Source organism: Erythrolamprus reginae, chromosome 2, assembly GCF_031021105.1.
Source record: "Erythrolamprus reginae isolate rEryReg1 chromosome 2, rEryReg1.hap1, whole genome shotgun sequence".
In the NCBI taxonomy this organism is placed as follows: Eukaryota; Metazoa; Chordata; class Lepidosauria; order Squamata; family Dipsadidae; genus Erythrolamprus; species Erythrolamprus reginae.
Genome location: NC_091951.1, coordinates 344,367,193 through 344,393,432, shown reverse-complemented (window position 1 = coordinate 344,393,432; position 26,240 = coordinate 344,367,193). Strand labels below are relative to the sequence as shown.

Below are 26,240 nucleotides of genomic sequence, written 5' to 3'. Positions count from 1 at the left end.
CTTCCTCCGGGGACCACGTGCCCTGGGCTATCATCCCCTGGGCGTGGGCGCCCCATCCCGATAGACTGGCATCTGTGGTGATGACAAATTGATCCGGGCACCTGAACGGGGATCCTCTGTCCATGGCCGGAGACTTCCACCACTTGAAGGATCTGCGAACACTCAGTGGGATGACAATGCGTCGATTTGAGTTGCTGTGCCCCGATCTCTGAAAAGGCAACAGTAGCCACTGGAGTTCCCTAGCATGAAGGCGAGCCCAGGGAATGATGCCTATGCATGACACCATCTTCCCCAAAAGGGAAGATAGAGTAACTATGGATACTGAAGGATTAGATAAAATGTTAGAAATTAACTCCACTATACTGAGTTTTCTCTCGGGAGAGAGAAAAACCTGGGAGGATTTTGAATCAATAATGGATCCCAGGTGAGAAATGGAAGTGGAAGGTTGGAGGTGACTTTTATCAAAGTTGATGGAAAATCCATGGTCCTGAAGGACTGACATGGTGACAGAAAGGTCTGTTTTCACTCTCTCTAGGGAGTTCCCATGAATTAAAATATCATCAAGATAACATAAAATGTGGATGGGAGACGCCCGGATATAGGCCGCCAGGGACCCCAAGAGCTTTGTAAAGACCCGAGGGGCCGAGGAAAGGCCAAATGGCATCGCCCTATACTGGAAATGCCTGCCTTGAAAGGAAAAACGTAAAAATTTTCTGTGGCATTTGGCTATAGGAATGTGAAGGTAGGCCTCAGTGAGGTCTAAGGAGACCATGAAATCTCCCGAGTGAATGGCGGCCAAAATAGAAGACAAGGAGTGCATCTTAAACTTCCTATATTTGATGAATAGGTTTAGTTTCTTTAAATCCAAAATGGCTCTCCAACCTCCGGAGGACTTTGGAACCATAAATAGGATGGAGTAAAAACCTAGGCCCTTCTGACCCGAAGGGACCGGTTGAATGGCTCTGATGGACAAAAGATGAGAAATGGCCTCCTCCATACGGTTACAATCTGAGGATGACCTGGGAGAAGGGCAGGAAATAAAACGTTTAGGGGGAGGAGAAATAAATTCTAAAAGAAGGCCTGTTTGAACAGTGTCAATGACCCAAGGGTCCTTGGAGGTGAGACGCCAATTAGAGGCGAAATGAGCTAGGCGACCCCCTATGGGAATGGAGGTAAGATTACCATCTAGGTTTTTTTGAAGCTCTGTTAGAGGAAGCTCCCCTTTGGAAACGAAACCCTCTACCCCTGGAGTTCCTACCTTGGGAACGAAAGCGGGGGGAATACTGACCTGGAGATCTCTGATAGGAAGCCGCTTGATCTTGCTGGCGCCCTGGGCGACGAAAGGACTGCGTTTTGGTAACCTTTTTGGTGGTTGGACCCAAAACCTTCTTCTTGTCCGTGGTCTCCGTGAGGAGTGGATCCAGAAGATCACCGAAGAGAAGGTCGCGCTTTAAGGGGCCCTGGGATAACTGCCACTTTTGGCGAACTCCCGCTTGCCAAGGGCGAATCCATAGGAGTCTTCTTGCCGTTGTAGAGGCTGCAATAGACTTAGCAGAAAATCTAGTAGATTGCAAGGTGGCATCAGCCACGTACTGGGCAGCTGCAAAGACCTTGTTGAAGTCTTGTTGACCTCTCAAGTCATCGGGAGGAATGTGCTGTTGAAGTTGGCGAAGCCACAGCAGCATGGCTCTGGAGAAGAAGGAGGCCGCTGCCGAACTTTTAATGGCCCAGGAATCAGCGGTGAATCCTCTTTTGAGCATTTGCTCGATGCGCTTGTCCTCTGGGCGGAGGACTTCCTCCGCCTCGCCTGGCACAGCCGCTGCCGAGTGAAGAATCTTGACAGGTTCATCTGGTTTGGGAAAGGATAGAAGCTCTTCATAGGAAGAGGAAAGTTTATACAACTTTCTGTCCTTGGTGGAGGGATTAAGGCCAGAGGCTGGAAAATCCCACTGTTTGAGTAAGGCATCTTTAAACAATTTAGGCATAGGAATTACCTCGTTATCCTCCTGTTCCTCTGTGAAGTAAGGTAAATTCTCCTCCGGGGGATCAGTGGAAGTGGAGGCTTGTTTCTCCTGGGCCGCTAATCCCGTAGAAATTCTAGCTTTGAGGAGGAGAGATTTGAATAGTTGAGAAGGAAAAATAGTAATTGGAGGAGGGACTTTTATTTGGGATTCCTCATCCTCTGATAAGCCCTGAAAAGGGTCTTCATCCTCCTCTACATCCTCATATTCATCCTGGGAGGAATCTGAATCATCCTGAATAGGAGCTCTGACCGCTGGGGAAGAACCCAAGGGGCGGGAGGAACGAGAAGGAGGAAGAGGTAAAGGAAGCTCATTGATGGTGGAGAGTTTGGCATCAATGGCTTTGGACAACACAGCAAAAATAGATTGGAACTCAGGAGGTAAACTGGAAATATCAGCAGAAATGGCAGAAGAATCCCTAAAGGCCTGGGAGGATCCTGGCTGGGGGGAATCTTCAATAATATCTGGTTCCTCTGGACCTATGCCCCATAGGTTAGGTTGGGGTCTGTCTAGGTTTGGCTCATCCAGAGATAACACAGGGACCCCAGAAGGAGGCAGACTAGAGGCCTCTGGTGGGTCTTGACTACTGATTACTTGGGCCTGCACTTTCAAACGTTTTGCTGATTTGTCATGGATTTTTTGTAGGGCTAGGTCCCTTCTCTTCTCGGCCCTGGTGACCTTGGTCGAGGGGCGGGCCCCTGGAGAAGAGGAGGAAGAGGCCTGGGGGATACTAGTAATCTCATCGCCTGTAGGCCTGGCCTCTCTGGGACCTTTAGTTGTGCCTCTCTTGGGAAAAGTAGCCATAGTCTGACAATTAACAGAAGACAAGGCTGAGCCAATAACTGAATTATAAGGAGAAGATTTCAAGGACTTCCCAAGAGGAATGGATCCTGCTTCGAGGCCTCGAAGCTGCTGAAACGTGAGGACAATCTGGGCAAACCCAGAGTTCGTGCCCCCAAATCCAGCGGGGCCAGCCTCCCTAAACTTTGTAATTAAGTAAACCAAGGCACTCTGGTTGGAGGCTTAGCCGGTGGAGAATTTAGCCTGGGACCCCCAAGGCCCGCTCCCGGATCCACGCGGTGGACTGAGGCCTACGCGGCTGGCAGAAGGCCAACACGAGAGACCTAGATTTTAAAAAAAGGGCGCGAAGGCCTTCGCGCCGAAAAGATCGCTCCGTAGAATTTCTTAAGGGAAAAGCGATCGACTAAGTCCAGGAGACTAGAAGGCGTCTCACTCCGCAGGAGGTATTTTATAAGCCCTTAAATATTTGTATACAATAAATAATCAATAATTCAATGGATAAATACTTGCACCAGGACCTCCAGGCCAAAGGATTAGAAGAATCCACAAGCGGCCGCAGGAATCGTAACCGGCAAAACCGCCGGGGGAAAACGAAACCGCAACTTCTCCTAAGGAAAAAAGCCGAGCCGCTTTTTTTCTTTTTTTCTTTTAAACGGCTGGCGCAATTAGTGCAAGTAATTAAATAAAGACAATAAATCTTACTACTTTTTGAAGGAAAGATCGAAGGGAAGGAGTTAGAATGTTGAACGAGCTATCACAATACAACCGCAGGATATGCGAACTGAGCGAATTCTGGGGAAGGGGCGGATCCGGCAAGCTTTTTTAATACTAGGCTCAGTTCCACCGGATTGGACATGAGCAACCCATGTGACTGCTGGACCCGCTCCTTCAGTACGGAGAATCTCCATCTGTCAATTGCAAAAGGCCGCTTTACTGGGATCGGCAAACATAATTCGCCGCTACATCACACAGTCCTAGATGCTTGGGAAGCGCCCGACTGATGATGAAATACGAAATCCCGCACAGTGATCTCGTTTGCTGTGTTGTACTGACGTAGTAGTAGTAGTAGTCGTAATAATAATAATAATAATAATAATAATAATAATAATAATAATTTGAATAGCCACAAAAAGGACAAATGATAGACGGCATTATTTGCTGAGGAGCACAGTAACATTTTCAGGTTTTGTACTGATGCCACAAGGTTCAGTAGGATAACAGATTAGGCAAGTAGCTCAATTTTCTTTCATTGCTGTAAAAGTTCAGTTCTAGATAAGGATTACAATGATTAAAGCCTTTATGGGTCAAAACATATTATTTAATTATTTCCTATTTTAAAAGTAATTAAGGATCATAGTAAGGTACTAGAGAAGGAAGGACAATTAAAAAAGCTATTAAGTATTGAATAAATAGTGCATAAACTTACTACGCCCACTGCATCCACACCCCCCAACAGGGGCAACACGAATCCCAGCGACCAGTTAGGTCCCACAGAGTGGGCCTTCTCTGGGTCCCGTCAACTAAACAATGTCGTTTGGCGGGACCCAGGGGAAGAGCCTTCTCTGTGGTGGCCCCGGCCCTTTGGCACCAACTCCCCCCAGAGATTAGAATTGCCCCCACCCTCCTTGCCTTTCGTAAGCTTCTTAAAACCCACCTCTGCCATCAGGCATGGGGGAACTGAGATATTCTTTCCCCCTAGGCCTTACAATTTACGCATGGTATGTTTGCATGTATGTTTGGTTTTATAATAAGGTTTTTTTTAGTTGTGTAGTATTGAATTGTTACATGCTGTTTTTTATCACTGTTGTTAGCCGCCCCGAGTTTGCGGAGAGGGGCAGCATACAAATCCAATCAATCAATCAATCAATCAATCAATCAATCAAAACAGCCCATTACCGCACATATTCTTGCAGAGGAACAGGAAGCTTAAGGGCAAGGCTAAAGAGAAGGTATAAATAACTCTCACTCTCCACTCCATGTGGTCATCTGCCCAGGACCTCAAACCCATGTGTTCCTGTTCACCAATAAACCATTTTTCCAATTGCCCTCCATGTTTCCAGTCTCTTTCTCCCCACTTGGAAATGAACCAGGCGGATAATCCTACGTAGCTTCCGCTCTGGCAATCTCACACTACTTACCAGAGCTTATAAAACTTTCGCCAGACCCATCCTAGAATGTAGCTCATCTGTTTGGAACCCATACCGCATTTCTGACATTAATACCCTCGAAAATGTCCAGAGATACTTCACCAGAAGAGCCCTTCACTCCTCTACCCATAACAGAACACCCTACGAAACTAGACTTACAATCCTGGGCCTAGAAAGCTTAGAACTAAGACGCCTCCAACATGATCTAAGTATTGCCCACAAGATCATATGCTGCAACGTCCTGCCTGCCAAATACTACTTCAGCTTCAACCACAACAACACACGAGCCCACAACAGATACAAGCTTAATATTAACCGCTCCTAACTTGACTGTAAAAAATATGACTTTAGTAATCGAGTTGTCAAAGCGTGGAATTCGTCTACCGGACTCTGTAGTATCATCCCCCAACCCCCAACACTTTACCCTTAAATTATCAACGGTTGACCTCACCAAGTTCCTAAGAGGTCAGTAAGGGGCGTGCATAAGTGCACCAGAGTGCCTTCCGTCCCCTGTCCTATAGTCCCTCCTATATCTCATATATCTTCTCTTCTATACCTATATCTTTTTCTGCTATTCTCTCATAGTTATATTGCACTCCTTTATTTTCTCCTCTATTCCCCCTTTAATACATTCTACCTGATTATATCCTCTATAATTCTCATTGTGTATTGTTGTGTATTGGACAAAACAAATAATTAAATAAATAATTAAATAAATATTTCTTCCAACAGCATCAATAGGCTGGGCTTGAACTGAATTCTGAAATTAGGGAAATATTCATTTATTTACTTCGATTCTGACTCCTGACGGACTCAAGGCAGCACACAATAATAAAACAAATAGAAAAATTTAAGACACCAATATTTAAAAAAAACATTCATCCATCTATCATTCATTGCTACTTGCTGGAGCACAGTGTTGTTGCTTAAAGGCCCCAGGCATGCCTGGTGGCAAAGCCATGTTTTTAAAGCCTTTCGGAAGGCCAGGAGGGTGGGGGCAGTGTGAATCTCCGAGGGGAGTTGGTTCCACAGGATTGGGGCCACCACAGAGAAAGCCCTTCCCTACGGCCCCGCCAGAAAGCATTGTTTGCCTGTCGGGACCCGGAGAAGGCCAACTTTGTGGTATCTAATAGGTCGCTCGGATGTATGAGACAGAAGATGGTCCTGTAGATCAGTGTTTCCCAACCTTAGCAACATGAAGATATTTGGACTTCAACTCCCAGAATTCCCCAGCCAGCGAATGCTGGCTGGGGAATTCTGGGAGTTGAAGTCCAAATATCTTCACATTGCCTAGGTTGGGAAACACTGCCGTAGATAATCTGGTCCTAAGACATGTAGGGCTTTATAGGTCATAACCACCACCTTAAATAACAACAACAAAAACAAAAAAACAACAACAAAAACCCAAAACACACATACAAACTGGGCGAAAACAGTCTCAACAGCAGTGAAGGTGAGAGAGATCTTGGAGTCTTAGTGGACGACAAACTAAACATGAGCCAACAATGTGCAGCAGCAGCTAAAAAAGCCAACCCAAACTTAAGATGCATAAACAGAGGAATACACTCCAAGACAAGGGAGGTGCTAATACTACTTTATAATGCCCTAGTTAGACCACACCTAGAGTCCTACATTCAGTTTTGCTCACCACACTACAAAAGAGACATTGATACTCTAGAAAAAGTGCAGAAGAGAACAACCAGAACGATTAAGGGACTAGAAACTAAAACATAGGAGGAAAGGTTGCAGGAACTGGGCATGGATAGTCTAGCAAAGAGGAAGTCGGGGGGGGGGATGGGGGGGACAAGATAGCAGTCTTCAAATATTTGAGAATATTTTATTTATTTATTTATTTATTAAATTTGTATGCCGCCTCTCTCCGTAAACTCGGGGCGGCTCACAACATACCCTTAGATTATCTACGGTTGACCTATCCAGATTCCTAAGAGGTCAGTAAGGTCAGTGAGTACAAGTGCACTAGAGTGCCTTCCGTCCCCTGTCCTATTGCTTTCCTATATCTCCTATACCTTTCTTCTATTCCTATATCTCTTCTTCTATTCTTTCGTTGATATGTTCTATTACCATATCTTCTTTTCTATTATTTCTTAGATATATTTTACTATGAGTATCTCCTCTATAACCTTCATCATGTATTTTACTGTGTGTATATATAATGTAAAATACAAATATAATATTTAAAAAACTAAAAAACCCATAATTAAAATACATACACACAACATACTATACACAAATGATATAGGCCTGGGGAAGATGTCTCAATTCCCCCATGCCTGACGGCAGAGGTTGGTCTTAAGAAGTTTACGAAAGGCAAGGAGGGTGGGGGCAATCCTAATCTCCGGGGGGAGCTGGTTCCAGAGGGTCGGGGCCGCCACAGAGAAGGCTCTTCTCCTGGGTCCCGCCAGACAACATTGTTTAGTCGACGGGACCCGGAGAAGGCCAACTCTGTGGGACCTAACCGGTCGCTGGGATTCGTGCGGCAGAAGGCGGTCCCGGAGATATTCTGGTCCGATGCCATGAAGGGCTTTATAGGTCATGACCAACACTTTGAATTGTGACCGGAAACTGATCGGCAACCAATGCAGACTGCGGAGTGTTGGTGCAACATGGGCGTACCTAGGGAAGCCCATGATTGCTCTCGCAGCTGCATTCTGCACGATCTGAAGTTTCCGAACATTTTTCATAGGTAGCCCCATGTAGAGAGCATTACAGTAGTCGAGCCTTCAGGTGATGAGGGCATGGGTGACTGTGAGCAGTGAGTCCCGGTCCAGATAGGGCCGCAACTGGTGCACCAGGCGAACCTGGGCAAACGCCCCCCTCACCACAGCTGAAAGATGGTTCTCTAATATAAGTTGTGGATCGAGGAGGACGCCCAAGTTGCGGACCCTCTCTGAGGGGGTCAGTAATTCCCCACCCCAGGGTAATGGACAGACAGATGGAATTATCCTTGGGAGGTAAAACCCACAGCCACTCCGTCTTATCAGGGTTGAGTTTGACTTTGTTTTCCAAAGCACCAGAGGGCCAGACAAGGAACAACGGTTGGAAACTGACCAAGGAGAGATTCAACCTGGAAATAAGGAAGAACTTTATGATTGTGAGAGCTATCAACCAGTGGAACCGCTTGCCCACAGAAGTGGTGAGCGCTCCAACACTAGTGACCTTCAAGAAAAGACTGGACTGCTATTGGACTAGCGTGATGTAGGGTCTCCTGCCCCAGCAGAGGATTGGACTACATCAGTGTTTCCCAACCTTGGCAAATTGAAAATATTTGGACTTCAACTCCCAGAATTCTCCAGCCAGCATTCGCTGGCTGGGGAATTCTGGGAGTTAAAGTCCAGATATCTTAAAGTTGACAAGGTTGGGAAACACTGGACTCGATGACCTGCAAGGTCCCTTCCAACTCTAATAATAAATAAATATAAGATTTTTATTTTTCTCCACCATAAAGTAAAACAATATATTCTGTAGTTCTACAGAGGAATCATTGAGTCTGTCATCTGCACCTCTATAACTGTCTGGTTTGGTGCTCCAACCCAACAGGATCGACACAGACTTCAGAGGAGAATCAGAACTGCAGAAAAAACAATTGCTGCCAATCTACCTTCCATTGAGGACCTGTATACTGCAGGAGTCAAAAAGAGGGCGGGGGAAATATTTTACTGACCCCTCGCATCCTGGACACAAACTGTTTCAACTCCTACCCTCAAAACGTCGCTACAGAGCACTGCACACCAAGACAACTAGACACAAGAACAGTTTTTTCCCGAACGCCATCACTCTACTAAACAAATAATTCCCTCAATACTGTCAGACTTTTTACTAAATCTGCACTTCTATTCTACTAGTTTTTCTCATCATTCCTTTCACCCATTTCCTCCCATTTAGGACTGTATGACTGTAACTAGTTGCTTGTATTATAAGATTTTTATTAATATTGATTGTTTCTTCATTGCTTATTTGACCCCTATGACAATCATTAAGTGTTGTACCATATGATTCTTGACAAATGTATCTTTTTCTTTTATGTCCACTAAGAGCATCTGCACCAAAGACAAATTCCTTGTGTGTCCAATGACACTTGGCCAATAAAAATTCTATTCTATTCTAGTTATAAACACAACAACAATGCTTGAAATCAATCATATAGAAACTTTTCTTATTACTCCCTGTGGAAGATCTTATCTCTCCTCATCTAAAATTTTCTACAACATTATCAATTCTTAAAAATCTAAATAAAAATTAGATAGATAAATAGATAAACAAAGAAAGAAACAAATAAATAAATAGGCCTTCATGGCACCAAGATATCATCAGGCCCTTCTATAAAAATAAAATTAAGAATCTCAGTTCTAGGCGAAAACGTGCAAAAGCCAACTACAAGAAAAATGAAGCTAGATAAACCTGGATTAATTAATCCCAGAAGGAAGTGCAGTTTGAATTTGTGATTAAGACTGCCGTACGTGGAGCTGTGATTAATTATTCCAGGGTACCATTTTACTGCAAAAAAAGAGATTCTTCAAAGGCTCTGCGTTAATTGAGGTGGGTCCTTAACAAAAATGAAGAGGTTGTATACTCTTTATTTTTCCCCCCAGCAGTAATAAAACAGGCTTGCGACAAAAGAATACACTTTATTGCACAAAAAAAGGCCGTATTGCAAAATCACAGTATCTGTCCCCTAAACTATTCAAATCAAGCAATTTTGCATAACCGTTTCATGGTGGGTGGGTGTAGTACATGCACACTTGTAATAAAATGTCCTCCCCCCCATGCGGGCACAGAATCCCTCCACTTTTCCATGCGCATGGGCACAACCCCCGCCTGCCCCCCACGATGTCCCTGTTGACAGGGGGGGGCAGCAGGCAGGACAGGGTGGAACGCCGTTCCACCAGCGGAAATGAAGATGTGTGCACAGCTCCAACTGATCGGCGCCTGTCACTTCCTGGATTACTGGTCTCGGCTCAGCTCTCCCTTTTTTACCTGCTGCTGTGTCTGCGCTCCTTGCTTTTCTCCTCTTTCCTCCTTCCTGGCCTCGGACAAGCTTCCTTCTCTCCTGCCTGGCTCCTCTCCAGCCTCACGTGGACACCTGTCACCTAAGGTGCAAGCAGAAGGCGTGGGTGGAAGCGGCGTTGGCAGCATTTATGTTTCTGGCAGCACCCATTCACCTAACTACCCAGCCTGAGGCAGGGGGCGACCTAGGAAGGAGAGTGCGGGAAACGCGAAGCAAATTGTCACCCCAGCGAGCGACACTGGTGAGGTTGTAAATCGAGGACTTAACAGTTCGCTTGAATGATGATGATCGTTCAAGCCACTTCCACCTGATCACATGGCCGGCAAGCCACTCCTACCCAGTCACATGACCATTAAGCCACACTCACAATATAAGCCACACCCACAGTGTGGCAGTAAAAATTTTGGCTGCCCATTACTGCCTGTTGGGGTGTTTTTCGCTCTCCCCAGGGTTCAAGAAAGCCTCCTGAAGCCTGGAGAGAGAGAAAAACATCCAAACAGGTCAACCAGAAATTTGGAAACGAACATCCCATTGGGCTGATGGGCTGTTTTCCATCATCCTCAGGAGATTTTTCTGAAGCCTGGGGAGAGCGAAAATGGCCAAAAAAAGAAGGCTGAAAATCAGGCAGCCAGCGCATGCATGCGCAATGGAGCTCACATAAGGCAATGCCTCATGTGCCCTCAGATTTGGTTCCGTGCATGTCATAGTTTTGCCATCACTGGTACAGTGGTACCTCTACCTAAGAATGCCTCTACTTATAAACATTTCTAGATAATAACGAGTGTTCAAGATTTTTTTGCCTCTTCTCAAGAACCATTTTCCACTTACAAACCCGAGCCTCCAAAACTGTAACTGGAAAAGGCCTCTGTGGGCCATTCTAGGAAGCTCCTGGGAGGAAACAGGGCTGGAAAAGGCAGGGAGAAGCCTCCGTGGGGCCTCTCTAGGAATCTCCTGGGAGGAAATAGAGCCGGAAAAGGTGTGAAGAAGCCTCCGTGGGGCCTCTCTAGGAATCTCCTGGGAGGAAACAGGACTGGAAAAGGCAGGGAGAAGCCTCCGTGGGGCCTCTCTAGGAATCTCCTGGGAGGAAACAGGGCCGGAAAAAGTGTGGAGAAGCCTCCGTGGGGCCTCTCTAGGAATCTCCTGGGAGGAAACAGAGCCGGAAAAGGCAGGGAGAAGCCTCTGTGGGGCCTCTCTAGGAATCTCCTGGGAGGAAACAGGGCTGGAAAAGGCGTGAAGAAGCCTCCGTGGGGCCTCTCTAGGAATCTTCTGGGAGGAAACAGGGCCTCCACCCTCCCTGTGGTTTCCCTAATCACACACATTATTTGCATTGATTCCTATGGGAAAAATTGTTTCTTCTTACAAACTTTTCTACTTAAGAACCTGGTCACAGAACAAATTAAGTTCGTAAGTAAAGGTACCACTGTATAGGGCAGTGATGGCGAACCTATGACACGCGTGTCAGCACTGACACGCATAGTCATTTTTGGTGACACGCGGCCGCCGAAGAAACAGGGAGCTTTAGGGAGTGCAATTGCAACCGCAATTATTATTATTATTTTTCCTCTCCCCTTAATTAAGAGGCCGGGCGATTTTCGCCCGGCCGATATTTGCAATGGCTGGGAAGGACGAGAACTCCACCTCCCAGCTGGGCGCGCCTGCGCAGAGCGCAGGCTCGCCCACACGCTGCCTTTGGCAGCACAAGCATGTCTGTCCGGCCGGGGGAAGAATCGCCCCGGCCGGACGTCAGTTTTAGCTGCGGGGGGAGGGGGGGGGGTGCCGCCTCCCAGCTGATTGGCGCGGCGCCAACCGTCGGAGCCCACCAACCGGCGCCAACCGGCGGAGCTGGGAGCGAGGGGAGGGGTTACAGGCCTATTTCAGGGTCTGCACCCCTCGCCCCTCTGCTCCCTGCTCGCCTTCCAGAACGGTGTTACAGGAGACGGTGCTAAGGTAAACCCTTACCGGGTTATTAATTTGTAATTTTAAAAAATCATGCCGGGCTCGCAAAAAAGAGAGTCTGAAAAAAAACCCTGCGTGGACGTCGCGCCATTTGCTTCCTCCTTTGGCGGCTCATAACTCGATTTTTACAACCCCACACCCCCCTTGATAAGCTTTTTCTTGAATCTGAACAGTTTGGGGGTTCGCCAAAGAGAGAAAAGTGAACGAGAGGGAGAGAGAAAGGGAGGAAGAGAGAAAAGTGAACGAGAGGGAGAGAGAAAGGGAGGAAGAGAGGAAGGAAGGAAGAGATAAATATAAAGGGAGAGAGGGAGAAAGAGAGGGAGGGGAAGAGGGGAAGGAAGGAAAAGAGAGAAAGAGAAAAAAGTGGAAGGAAGAGAAAGAAAGGAAGGGAGAGAGAGAGAAAGAGAAAAAAGTGGAAGGAAGAGAGAAGGAAAGAAAGGAAGGGAGAGAGAGAGTGAGAGAGAGAAGATAGGAAGAGAGAGAGAGAGAAATGATAGAATAAAGGGGAGGGGAAAAAGAGAAATGAGAAAATGATTGAGGCAGAGAATGACAGGAAAGAGAGAGAAAGAGAGAGAGAATTGACTCTTGATTTAAAGCATATGGTAAAAGCACTTAAATAATAACAGAGAAAAAAACCCCAACCCTCACCTGTTTTTATTAATAGTTATGTTTTTGAATTTGGTTGTTTTAGTTTTAATAGTAATAGAATTTGGTTTTGTTTTATTATTAATTTCTTTTAATAAAAAAGAAGGGATTTATTATTTATTTATATTTATATTTATTTTTTGTTTGTTTATCTGTCTATCTACCTACCTACCTACCTACATATACTTCTATGCCACCCAGTTTTTTTCTCAAGGTGACACACCACCCGAGTTATGCTCAGTTTTTTGGCTAATTTTGACACACCAAGCTCAAAAGGTTGCCCATCATTGGTATAGGGTAATCTACATTTTGCACAGTAAGGTTTTGCTTTACATCTTCACATAGAGCCCAATTCCATCAAAAACTAAACACATCACTGCTTATGCTGTTATACAATTGTTTTCGCTTTTTAAAATATACTCGGCTCAAAAAAATAAAGGGAACACTCAAATAACATATCCTAGATCTAAACGAATGAAATATTCTCACTGAATACAAAGTTGAATGTGTTGACAACAAAATGAAATCGATTGTCAATCAGTGTTGGTTCCTATGTGGACAGTTTGATTTCACAGAAGTTTTATTTACTTGGAGTTTTATTCTGTTGTGTTCCCTTTATTTATTTATTTTTTTGAGCAGTATAATACTTTTTGCCCAGATGGAAAGCTTTTGGGAATAACCTAATTTCCTTTCTTGTATAATTTATTTTTAAAGCAATAATCATAGTCCCTAAAAATAATCAACCTGATAAACTTCTGTCTTTCTAAGATAGGAACTACTGTCATGAAAGAGGATTATCTAGAATTGCTACTAAAGTTTTGCAAAACACAATAATCAAGGGGAAAAAAACTAACTCGGAAACTCCTTATGTGAAGGAAGAATTTTAAGGAAAACTATAGGGACATCTGATAAAAGTAGCAAACATTCAAAACAGTCCTGTTTTCCACGGGCCACAACATCATTTTTTGCATTTTGCTTCAAAGAGAAATTTAGAGCGAAATATCACTAACATTTTAATCAGTTTTAAGAAAATCTGCAGTACTGAATTTCATATGGCCTAAAATAAAAATCTCACGGTCATAATTCTGTGGTCCTTGAACACGGACACACACACACCAAAAAAAGGTGGCATGAAGAATAAATATGAGAAATAAGGAAAAAATTAACATGCCAGCCAACAGACCATCATAAAACAGATGTTCCTTGGAGTTCCCGAGTGTCTACCAACAAAGTAAGAACAACACTAATTTTAGCATTCTAATTTTGACATGACTGAGAAAGCAGCCCACAAACCCAGTGGTAAATATCAGATTTAACTAACCTGTGTCCCATTAAAATACATTTCGTAATAGACTATGATCATGGACATGTTCTTTACAAAAGCAGGAAACTTGAACACAAACAGTCATAGTATATAGTAACACAAACAGTATAATATGTGTGTGTGTATGTATATACAGTATATATGTGTGTGTGTATGTATGTATGTATGTATGTATGTATGTATGTATGTATGTGTATATGTATCTGTATATGCATATATAGTATGTGTGTGTGTTTATGTATGTATGTATGTATGTATGTATGTATGTATGTATGTATGTATATACTGTATGTATACCATTTGTGGCCAGCTTTTAAGTGCCTAATACACCTTAACTAATTTATACGACAAATGTGGCAACCTTGTTTATTCCTTTCCCTAATAGTCTCAAACTGAATATAGACCTCACAGCTTATGGATTGTAATTTTAGTAGTATTGACAATGCATAATTGATAGACTGGATTTTATCATGGATTTTATCTGTTATTTATCATTTTATCCTACAACTTTTGGTTATGCACTGGCTGCCGATCGGTTTCCGGTCACAATTCAAAGTGTTGGTAATGACCTTTAAAGCACTACATGGCATTGGGCCAGAATACATCCGGAACCGCCTTCTACCGCACGAATCCCAGCGGCCGATAAGGTCCCACAGAGTTGGCCTTCTCCGGGTCCCGTCGACCAAACAATGTCGTTTGGCGGGCCCCAGGGGAAGAGCCTTCTCTGTGGCGGCCCCGGCCCTCTGGAATCAACTCCCCCCAGAGATTAGAACGGCCCCCACCCTCCTTGTCTTTCGCAAATTACTCAAGACCCACCTATGTCGCCAGGCATGGGGGAGTTCAGATATTCCTTCCCCTAGGCCATTACAGGTTATGCATGGTATGTTTGTGTGTATGTTTGGGTTTTTTTTTTTTTATAATAAGGGTTTTTAGTTGTTTTATTAAATTGGATTGTTACATGTTGTTTTTTATCGTTGTTGTTAGCCACCCCGAGTCTGCGGAGAGGGGCGGCATACAAATCCAATAAACAAATAAAATAACTAAATAAATGTATTCACGAAGTGTTTTTATTTGTTTTGGTCTAGGACTGTAATAATAAATTTGATGTGATTTGAACACACACAGTTATTTCTTTGAGTGGCCATTCATCTGGAGAATCTTTCTTGAAACTGTACTAAAGAAAATGAGAAAATGGTTTACCTTAACCTCATAATGATATCCCAGTAATGGGGGAAAAACAACAACATTTAATTCAGCCTCCATAAATAGAGGACCTCCCAGAGGCATTTAAAATACAATTCTAAAGACTTCCAGGGGTCTTGGTTACCACTACAGTCACCAAACCCCCATTAGACAACGATACCTCTCTTGCCAAAAATGTTCTATTGAATGGCTACACCTTTTCAAATCAACTGTCCAGAAGGTGCCAAATTCATCCACCTGGGCACAACAGCCACTGAATTCAAAGGAGCTTCTGTATGAGTAAGCAGGGGAATCATTACGACAAAGGAAAAATCCAGCCTGTGTTTCTTTAGACTCCGATGCACAAAGGAAGCCACAAAAATCCAAGTTTTCCAAGTTCCAAATAGCACCTGCAAATTATGATCTACCTCTTAAGTCCCGGGGAACCCACTACTTTTAGCAACAGGGAAACTGAAGATGTCAGTCATCCAGGCTCATGGTCTTGCTTTGTTTTTCCTTGCAGACCTTTCGCTCTGCATCCAATAATAGTAATAATAATAATTAATAATAATAATAATTTATTAGATGTGTATGCCGCCGCTCTCCAAGGACTCTTCATTTCTGATAGAAGACTGAATTGAAGGAAGGATGCAACAAAATGGACAATACAAAATTGTTATCAGTATATGGTGGATCATATTCAATTTGAGATTATGGATAAGCGGATGAATTCGGCCAATGAAACTGATCTGCGGGAACTAATGGGACGATGGGACAAGGTAAGAGCTGGGGTGGCGCAGCAGGTAGAGTGCTGTACTGCAGGCCACTGAAGCTGACTGTAGATCTGAAGGTCAGCGGTTCAAATCTCATCACCGGCTCAAGGTTGACTCAGCCTTCCATCCTTTCAAGGTGGGTAAAATGAGGACCCGGATTGTGGGGGCAATACGCTGGCTTGGTTAAAAAGTGCTATTGCTAACATGTTGTAAGTCGCCCTGAGTCTAAGGAGAAGGGCGGCATAAAAAATCGAATAAATAAATAAATAAATAAATAAATAAATATGTGGTCAGTAGAATTCGAGACCAAGCTGCAAGGAATAAATTGGAATCACTTTATAATATGTAAATAGATAAATTGCTCTTGAGTTAAAATGGTATATACAAAATATGCCCCCATTTTGGTGGAGGGGTATGAACATTGTCTGGTGGCAGGCACTAATCCCTGAGCACTTGTTATATGTTGTGTGGGTGTTTTACATTATTATTATTATTATTAATTAGATTTGTATGCCGCCCTCTCCGAAGACTCGGGGCGGCTCACAACAATAATCAAAAACAATATAACATTGCAACAAATCTAATATTAAAAGAGAACAATGTATAAAACCCCGAGAATTTAAAACCCATGGAACACATACATACCAAAAACATAAAATGTAAAAGCCTAGGGGAGATGTCTCAATTCCCCCATGCCTGGCGATATAGGTGGGTCTTGAGTAATTTGCGAAAGACAAGGAGGGTGGGAGCCGTTCTAATCTCCGGGGGGGGAGTTGATTCCAGAGGGCCGGGGCCGCCACAGAGAAGGCTCTTCCCCTGGGGCCTGCCAAACGACAATGTCTGGTCGATGGGACCCGAAGAAGGCCAACTCTGTGGGACCTTATCGGCCGCTGGCATTCGTGCGGTAGAAGGTGGTTATAAAATCAATAAAATATATATTTTAAAAAAGAATACTGAATTGAAAAAGAAAGAATGTCGGATAAGAAACAAAAGGTCTCCAAGGAAAAACCGAAGACAGCCCAGTGGCCTCTTGGGAAAAAAAAACCAATTTTGGGGGGGAATGAAACTGAAGCTAAAACAGGACTGCATCCTAAGAAAAAACTTTTCCTCTTCTTCCGTCGCTACCATGGATGATTCATACATTTGAAAAACAAAGTCTTCGGCAGACCTATCCATTCCCCAATTTCGCGAAATGAAATCAGGACCTTCTTAAGCACAACTTTGTTTGTTTGTTTGTTTGTTTGTTTATTTATCAGATTTGTATGCCGCCCCTCTCCGCAGACTCGGGGCGGCTAACAACAATAAAAAGACAAGGTAAACAAATCTAATATTAAAAATAATCTAAAAAACCGAAGACAGCCCAGTCAAAAGCAACGTGAGAAAATATTATTTTACTGAAAGAGTAGTAGATCCTTGGAACAAACTTCCAGCAGACATGGTCGGTAAATCCACAGTCACTGAATTTAAACATGCCTGGGATAAACATATATCCATCCTAAGATAAAATACAGGAAATAGTGTAAGGGCAGACTAGATGGACCATGAGGTCTTTTTCTGCCGTCAGTCTTCTATGTTTCTACAAAAGTGAACCCAAGAACAAGAGGACACAATCTGAGGTTAGTTGGGGGAAAGATCAAAAGCAACATGAGAAAATATTATTTTACTGAAAGAGTAGCAGATGCTTGGAACAAACTTCCAGCAGATGTGGTTGGTAAATCCAGAGAGACTGAATTTAAACATGCCTGGGATAAACATAGATCCATCCTATGTTTCTATGTTTCTAAAAACCCCAATTTAAAGAACCAATCATACATACAAACATACCATGTATAAACTTGGGACATACAAGCCATCCAATCGTCCCCAGACCATCTCAGCTGAGGCCAATAACATGACATTTCAATGCCACGGCTTCCCCATGGCGAATAAAAACCAAACCCCCGGTACGGTTGAGTAAGACCTGTGCAACAAGTGAGACGTGGAGAAGAGAAAAAATCCCGTTCCAAATCCCAACCTCATTTCAGGAAGAGTCTTTGCCGTTTTAAAAGCTTCTTCTTCAAACAGCGATTAATAAAACACACAGAACGCAATGAACTGTAAAAGGGAAAGAAGAAGGAAACCTTAAAACAAGCCACAGCTCTGCAAGCAGGGTGGAAACATTATTTTTCCTTAATTAGGCACATTAACTCTGCCTTGAGAAGGCAGGATTCTTCCGGCCGATTAAATAAAGCTCTGGGAAGCTCTGAAAATAATAAACTGATTTTCAGAAAGAAAGAAAGAAAGAAAGAAAGAAAGAAAGAAAGAAAGAAAGAAAGAAGGAAGGAAGGAAGGAAGGAAGGAAAGAAAGAGAGAGGGGGGGGAAGGAAGGAAAGAAAGAAAGAAAGAAAGAGAGAGAGAGAGAGAGGGAAGGAAGAAAGAGAGAGAGGGAGGGGAAGGAAGGAAGAAAGAAAGAAAGAAAGAAAGAGAGAGGGGGGAAGGAAGGAAAGAAAGAGAGGGAGGGAAGGAAGGAAGAAAGAAAGAAAGAAAGAGAGGGGGGAAGGAAGGAAATAAAGAGAGAGAGGGAGGGAAGGAAGGAAAGAAGGAAGAAAGAGAGAGAGGGAGGGGAAGGAAGGAATGAAAGAACGAAAGAACAAAAGAAAGAAAGAAAGAAAGAAAGAAAGAAAGAAAGAAAGAAAGAAAGGGGGAGAAAAACCCCAGCAGACCCAGGAAGAACGCAGCTTGGTCATCCTACCTGATTAATTCTTCCCTTCCTTTCTCCTCTGGTGCTGGCAACCATAAAACGTGCCTGCTCGGTTTTAATCACACCTCTGCCAAAAAAACATTCTCGCCGGAGCGTTTGGAACAGAATGTTGTAGCTTCTCCTCATTTGCTAGAGGAAAGTTAAGCCCTTCTAGGAGCGGTTCGCAAAGTCTCCCTCCCACTATTTCCTTTAAACCCGAAGAATTTGGCAGCCGGCCCTGCTGTCCACCTGTACCGACAACAGCTTGATGGTATGCTGGTACTCGGCAGTATATTTGGATGTTTGGTTCTTCCCACCAGCTTATTACAGTACTAGGTTGTTTGTTTTTTTCTTCTTCTTAAGGAATCCCCTATTTTTGGCTCGCTTTGCTAACAGGCAAAGGGCTCGAGGGAAAGAGAGAGAAAGAGATTTAAAGGCAATTTAAAATCTTCATCCAATGCTATGATTCCACGGCAATTGCGATTTTTGTCCTTGCTGTCCACCAGGCTGCAACCAAAACCACTAAGAAATCTGGAGTCTGTCTTATCAATTGATGAGTGGATTGCTGGAAATTGTAGCAACATCGTATAATAAACCAGAGGAGGCGGAAGCCGATCGGCACAAATTGATTGTGTGGAAAGGAGGGATTTTGATGCTCTAAGGCAGTGTTTCCCAACCTTGGCAACTTGAAGATATTTGGACTTCAACTCCCAGAATTCCCCAGCCAGCGAATGCTGGCTGGGGAATTCTGGGAGTTGAAGTCCAAACATCTTCAAGTTGCCAAGGTTGGGAAACACTGCTCTAAGGCATCACCAGCCTTGGGGATTTTAAGTCTTGTGGAATTCCCCAGAGCTGGCTGGGGAATTTTGGGAGTTTATTTATTTGTTATTGGATTTATATGCCACCCCTCTCCGAGGACTTGGGGCAGCTGTTACAACATATGAAAAAGAAAATTAAAAACATCTTAAATCCAATTAACTTAAAATTCGCTAGTTTAAAAACCCAAATTTATTTGCAATCACTTGCTCCCATTCACACAGCAACCATACATTCCATTCATCGGTCAGAGGGCAAGTACGTAATAGCCCCAAGTCTGACGACACAAGTGCGTTTTCAGACTCATTATTATTATTATTATTATTATTATTATTATTATTATTATTATTATTATTATATTTTATTTTTATTTATTTTATTTATTCAATTTTTATGCCGCCCTTCTCCTTAGACTCAGGGCGGCTTACAACATGGTAGCAATAGTACTTTTTAACAGAGCCAGCCTATTGCCCCCACAATCCGGCTCCTCATTTGACCCACCTCGGAAGGATGGAAGGCTGAGTCAACCTTGAGCCGGTGATGAGATTTGAATCGCTGACCTACAGATCTACAGTCAGCTTCAGTGGCCTGCAGTACTGCACTCTACCTGCTGCGCCACCCCGGCTTATTATTATTATTATTATTATTGTTGTTGTTGTTGTTGTTGTTGTTGTTGTTATTGTCTTAAAGTTCATGTCTTAAAGTTCTCAAGTGCGTTTTCAGATTTATATTATTATTATTGTTGTTGTTGTTGTTGTTGTTATTTATTAGATTTGTATGCCGCCCCTCTCCGAAGACTCGGGGCTGCTCACTACAACAATAATACAACATACAGAATACAAATTCAATATTAGATAAAAAGCTAAATTTAAAGCCCATAAATATTAAAAAAAACAATTGGGACTGCACAATCACACCATTCTCGTGTATTACAGTCAGAAAAAAAGGTGGGGGGGGGAGAGATAGTTCGCCCCCCCCATGCCTGGCGACATAGATAGGTCTTCAACATCTTGCAGAAGCCGAGGAGGGTGGGGGCAGTACGAATCTCGGGGGGGGGGGGGGGGGGCTGGTTCCAGAGACCGGAGCCCCCCACAGAGAAGGCTCTTCCCCTGGGCCCCACGAAGCGACATTGTCTAGTTCAGTGTTTCCCAACCTTGGCAACTTGAAGATATTTGGACTTCAACTCCCAGCATTCACTGGCTGTGGAATTCTGGGAGTTGAAGTCCAAATATCTTCAAGTTGCCAAGGTTGGGAAACTCTGGTCTAGTTGACGGGATCTGGAGAAGACCAACTCCAAGGGACCTGACCGGTTGCTGGGATTCATGCAGCAGGAGGCGGTCCCGTAGGTAATCTGGTCAGATGCCATGTAGGGCTTTATAGGTCACAACCAGCCGTGGGCGTACCTCCACATCCCTAACACACACACACACACACACACACAAGATTCAGCTCCTGTGTATGCATCGGAAGCGAAATCTCACACGAGGGCGCTGGCACAGGTGAGATTTCTCCAATTTTCGGCCATTTTCCCCCCCCTTCCATGATGCAGAAAACGCTGAAAATCGTGTGCGCGAGATTTCACTTGTGGCACATTCACAGGAGCCCGAATCTTGGGCACATGCCAGTTTCTGGGAGCACACTGGTAGCACCAGAGATGAGGAACATACCCCCCTCCCCGCCTGCTGTGATCCTTCTCCTCACCGCTTTTCCAAACATCCAAAACTTCTCCAAATAAAACAGTGGAGATCCGGCGTTAGGGAGCAGGTGACAAATATGAAAGGAATTTAGAAATCACAGCGCCAGTGGAGAAAAAAAACCCACTGCAAAAGAGATGTTGGCTAATAGACTACAAGGGAAAAGATGCTTTTTCCTCGTAGCCTGGGTGAGCAGTGTGGTCGGGCGGTAGGAAAAGCATGTAGAATGCTTGGCTGCATAGCTAGAGATATAACAAGCAGGAAGAGGGAGATTGTGATCCCGCTGTATAGAGTGCTGGTGAGACCACATTTGGAATACAATGTTCAGTTCTGGAGACCTCAGCTACAAAAAGATATTGACAAAATTGAACGGGTCCAAAGACGGGCTACAAGAATGGTGGAAGGTCTTAAGCATAAAACGTATCAGGAAAGACTTCATGAACTCCATCTGTATAGTCTGGAGGACAGAAGGAAAAGGGGGGACATGATCAAAACATTTAAATATGTTAAAGGGTTAAATAAGGTCCAGGAGGGAAGTGTTTTTAATAGGAAAGTGAACACAAGAACAAGGGGACACAATTTTGAGGTTAGTTGGAGGAAAGATCAAAAGCAACGTGAGAAAATATTATTTTACTGAAAGAGTAGTAGATGCTTGGAACAAACTTCCAGCAGACGTGGTTGGTAAATCCACAATAGCTGAATTTAAACATGCCTGGGATAAACATATATCCATCCTAAGATAAAATACAGGAAATAGTATAAGGGCAGACTAGATGGACCATGAGGTCTTTTTCTGCTGTCAATCTTCTATGTTTCTATGCTCTCAACACTCCCCAGACACATCTGCGGTCCTACCCACAACAGGTTTCCCCACCTTACCTCCCAGGTAAACCATGACAGGTATATTGCACCTTGTGAAGCCCTGGTGGCACATAGAAGCTTAAAGAAAGGAGGAAACGCGCTTTTTACTCAAGTCCGCTTGAGAATGACTTCAGTCGGTTTCACAAGGGTGGGGAAGGAGAAAAGGCCGTGCCGTGCCAGCGGAGGAGGAAGATTTCCGGTCACAATTCAAAGTGTTGGTCATGACCTTTAAAGCCCTTCATGGCACTGGACCAGAATATCTCCGAGACCGCCTCCTGCCGCACGAATCCCAGTGACCGATTTAGTCCCACAGAGTGGGCCTTCTCCGGGTCCCGTCAACTAAACAATGTCGGTTGGCGGGCCCCAGGGGAAGAGCCTTCTCTGTGGCGGCACCGGCCCTCTGGAACCAACTCCCCCCAGAGATTAGAACTGCCCCTACTCTTCCTGCCTCCCGTAAACTCCTTAAAACCCACCTTTGCCGTCAGGCATGGGGGAATTGAAACACCTCCCCCGGGCATGTTCAATTTATACATGGTATGCTTGTGTGTGTGTCTGTTAGTATATGGGGTTCTTTTAAATCTTTAAATATTTTAAAGTTATTTGGATTATTTATGATTTGTTCTATCTTGTTGTGAGCCGCCCCGAGTCTTCGGAGAGGGGCGGCATACAAATCTAAATAATAAATAAATAAATAAATAAATAAAATAAAGACTAGGGTGGCAAAGCCTGGCAGTGGCAGACTAAACAATGTCGTCTGGCGGGACCCAGGGGAAGAGACTTCTCTGTGGTGGCTCCGACCTCTGGAACTAGCTCCCCCCTGAGATTAGGATTGCCCCCACCCTCCTTGCCTTTCGTAAACTCCTTAAAACCCACCTCTGCCATCAGGCATGGGGGAACTGAAGCATCTCCCCCTTGCCCATGTTGTTCTGGTGTTTGATTGATTGTGTGCTTGTTTTTTATATATATTGGGGTTGTTTTTATGAATTTTTTAGCCTAAAATTGTAACTGGATTGGTGGGTATTGGATTTGTCACTAGGTACTGTTTTGCCATTGTTGTGAGCCGCCCCGAGTCTGCGGAGAGGTGCGGCATATAAATCCAATAAATCTAATCTAATCAGTGACATGTCAACCCCACAATGGGAGTAGGGCAGTGGGGGGTTGCGACTGGTTGGGACCGGTTGTTTAGAACCAGCAGGGACGACTGGCGGTCCACGTTCTGAACCGGTCCTGCCAGCTGCCATGGCCTAGAAGTGGAGCTCTGGCCTTGCAGTCAGGAGGTTGTGAGTTCAATCCTAGGTAGAGGCAAATATAGAAACCTATATAAAACGTATCAGGAAAGACATCATGAACTCAGTCTGTATAGTCTGGAGGACAGAAGGGAAAGGGGGGACATGATCGAAACATTTAAATATGTTAAATGGTTAAATAAGGTTCAGGAGGGAAGTGTTTTTATTAGGAAAGTGAACCCAAGAACAAGGGGGCACAATCTCAGGTTAGTTGGGGGAAAGAGCAGAAGCAACGTGAGAAAATATTATTTTACGGAAAGAGTAGTAGATGCTTGGAACAAACTTCCAGACTTTCTATATCACGGTTTTTCCTGCCCGATGATATCACACGTCATCACCAAATTAATAATTTTTGCAAATAAATAACCAAAAAAAAAATATTGTCAATAAATAATTATGTTTATAAATATCAGGATCACTAAGTGTCTTATTCAATGGTGAGTACCAGTAATAATGGTGAGTAAATGGTTGTTAAGGGAATGGGAAATGGTAACTTAGGGATTTAAAGTGTTAAGGGATGGCTTGTGATACTGTCCATAGCCAAAAATGGTATATTTACTTCCGCATCTCTACTTCACGGAAATTCGACTTTCGCGGGCGGTCTCGGAACGCATCCCCCGCGAAAATCGAGGGAACACTGTACACCTACTACATACAAATCCAATTAAATAAATAAACAAACAAACAAACAAATAAATAAATACTACCCCTGTGCACCATAAAGTCGTACAATTCTAAAGTGTCTGCTATGCTGCAAACACTCCTCATTCCCTTCTTTCATTCTTCCCTATCCCAGGGGTAGGCAAAGTCGGCGCTTCTATGACATGTGGACTTCAACTCCCAGAATTCCTGAGCTAGTATGATTGGCTCAGGAATTCTGGGAGTTGAAGTCCATAAGTCATAGAAGAGCAAACTTTGCCTGCCCCTGCCCTATCTCTTTCCGTATTTCCCTCTTTATCCCTTTTGTGTTTTTTCTTTCATTTTCTTACTCCATATTATTTATACTTTTCATCCTATTTTGATGACCAAATATACAGTGGGGGGGGGAGTATTGAGTCAGACACCAATTGTGCAAGTTCTCCCACTTAAAAAGATGAGAGGCCTGTAATTGACATCATAGGTTGACCTCAACCACGAGAGACAACATGAGAAAACGTATCCAGAAAATCACATTTTTAACGAATTTATTTCCAAATTATGGTAGAAAAATAAATATTTGGTCAATAACAAAAGTTCATATCAATACTTTGTTATATATCCTTTGTTGGCAATAACAGAGGTCAAACATTTTCTGTAAGTCCTCACAAGGTTGCACAATTGGTGTCTGACGAAATACAGTGATACCTCGTCTTACGAACTTAATTGGTTTGTAAGGTGAAAAGTTTGTAAGATGAAACAATGTTTCCCATAGGAATCAATGGAAAAGCGATTAATGCGTGCAAGCCCAAAACTCACCCCTTTCGCCAGCCAAAGCGCCCATTTTTGCGGTGCTGGGATTTCCCTGAGGCTCCCCTCCATGGGAAACCCCACCTCTGGACTTCCATGTTTTTGTGATGCTGCAGGGGAATTCCAGCAGGGGAATCCCAGCAGCACAAAAACGGGTGCTTCGCTAGCAACGGAAGTCCGAGGGTGGGGTTTCCCAGCGAGGGGAGCCTCAGCGAAATTGCAGCATCGCAAAAACACAGAAGTCCTCGAAACCCCACCTCCGGACTTCCATGTTTTTGTGATGCTGGGATTTTGCTGAGGCTCCCCTTGCTGGGAAACCCCACCTCCAGAATTCCGTTGCCAGCGAAGCACCCGTTTTTGCGCTGCTGAGATTCCCCTGCAGCATCGCAAAAACATGGAAGTCTGGAGGTGGGGTTTCCCATGGAGGGGAGCCTCAGGGGAATCCCAGCAGCGCAAAAATGGGCACTTCACTGGCAACAGAAGTCCAGAGGCGGGGCAGCCCAGTGACGGCGGCTTGGGTTTGTAAGGTAAAAATAGTTTGGCAGAAGAGGCAAAAAAATCTTAAACCCTGGGTTTGTATCTTGAAAAGTTTGTATGACGAGGGGCTTGTAAGACAACGTATCACTGTACTTTTTTCTCCCACTGTACACATTTGTTATTATGATTTGTCAATCATACAACATGCTATGTATTTTGTTACTTTTCTGTTATGTTTGTCTCTCCCCTTTTTTAAAATGTTAATATATAACAAACATTATTTTTATAAGAAAAAAATTAAAAAAACAAAAGAACAAAAAATAGCGGTAGAATTATTTCTTGCATTGACATAAGCCTGCGAGGGAGCACGATGGGGCAAGGGAGCAGACATGCCACATAATGAAAAAGACAACTCCCTTCACATATTTGTGTACCACATCACAGCCCACGCACAAAAAAGGCTCTCTCTGCCGGCAGCATGAACATCACAATGCCTGCTTTGTTGTTCTAATGGGGTTCGGGTTAGTTGCACACACCTTTCGCTTGCATCCCTCACAATCCTGGGGTATTGTTGCCCTTGGGTGGCTTTGTTTTAAAAATATGTCAAGTGTAAAGGATTTATTTATTTATTGGATTTATATGCCGCCGGCCCTCTCCGAGGACACGGGGTGGCTTACAACATACAAAAAGAAACAATAAAACACAGTTTTATTGTGATTTATTATAAAAATCAGATTCTTTTTTGTCTTGAATTTCCATAGTAATTTTGGTCATCTCGACACATTCCATAATTTTAGTAATAACTGTTAGGGTGGAGGGGATTATTCCCTGCTTTCAGGTTTGAGCATATGTGATTATGGCAGCTCCTAGAATCTGTAACATAATGTCGTTTGGGGGGGCCCGAGGGGAAGAGCCTTCTCTGTGGCGGCCCCGGCCCTCTGGAATCAACTCCCCCAGAGATTAGAACGGCCCCCACCCTCCTTGTCTTTCGCAAATTACTCAAGACCCACCTTTGTCGCCAGGCATGGGGGAGTTAGGATATTCCTTCCCCTAGGCAATTACAAGT

The 26,240-nt window shown here is 43.9% G+C and overlaps 1 protein-coding gene across 2 annotated transcripts in view; it reads right to left on the bottom strand.

The window, feature by feature from the left end:
* Window positions 1–18,931, bottom strand: part of ZBTB7C (zinc finger and BTB domain containing 7C) — a 143,222-nt gene extending 124,291 nt beyond the window's left edge. The window contains exon 1 of one of the 2 annotated variants that reach the window (XM_070743598.1): window positions 18,607–18,931. Coding sequence is in view for 1 of the 2 variants with exons in the window: in XM_070743597.1 (XP_070599698.1) it covers window positions 17,890–17,894 (5 nt within the window). In the remaining variant the exon portion in view is untranslated. Of the gene's footprint in view, window positions 1–17,889; window positions 17,922–18,606 lie in introns of those variants that run through there. The other variant, XM_070743597.1, reaches the window with a different exon arrangement.
* Between the last annotated feature and the right edge of the window lie 7,309 nt (window positions 18,932–26,240).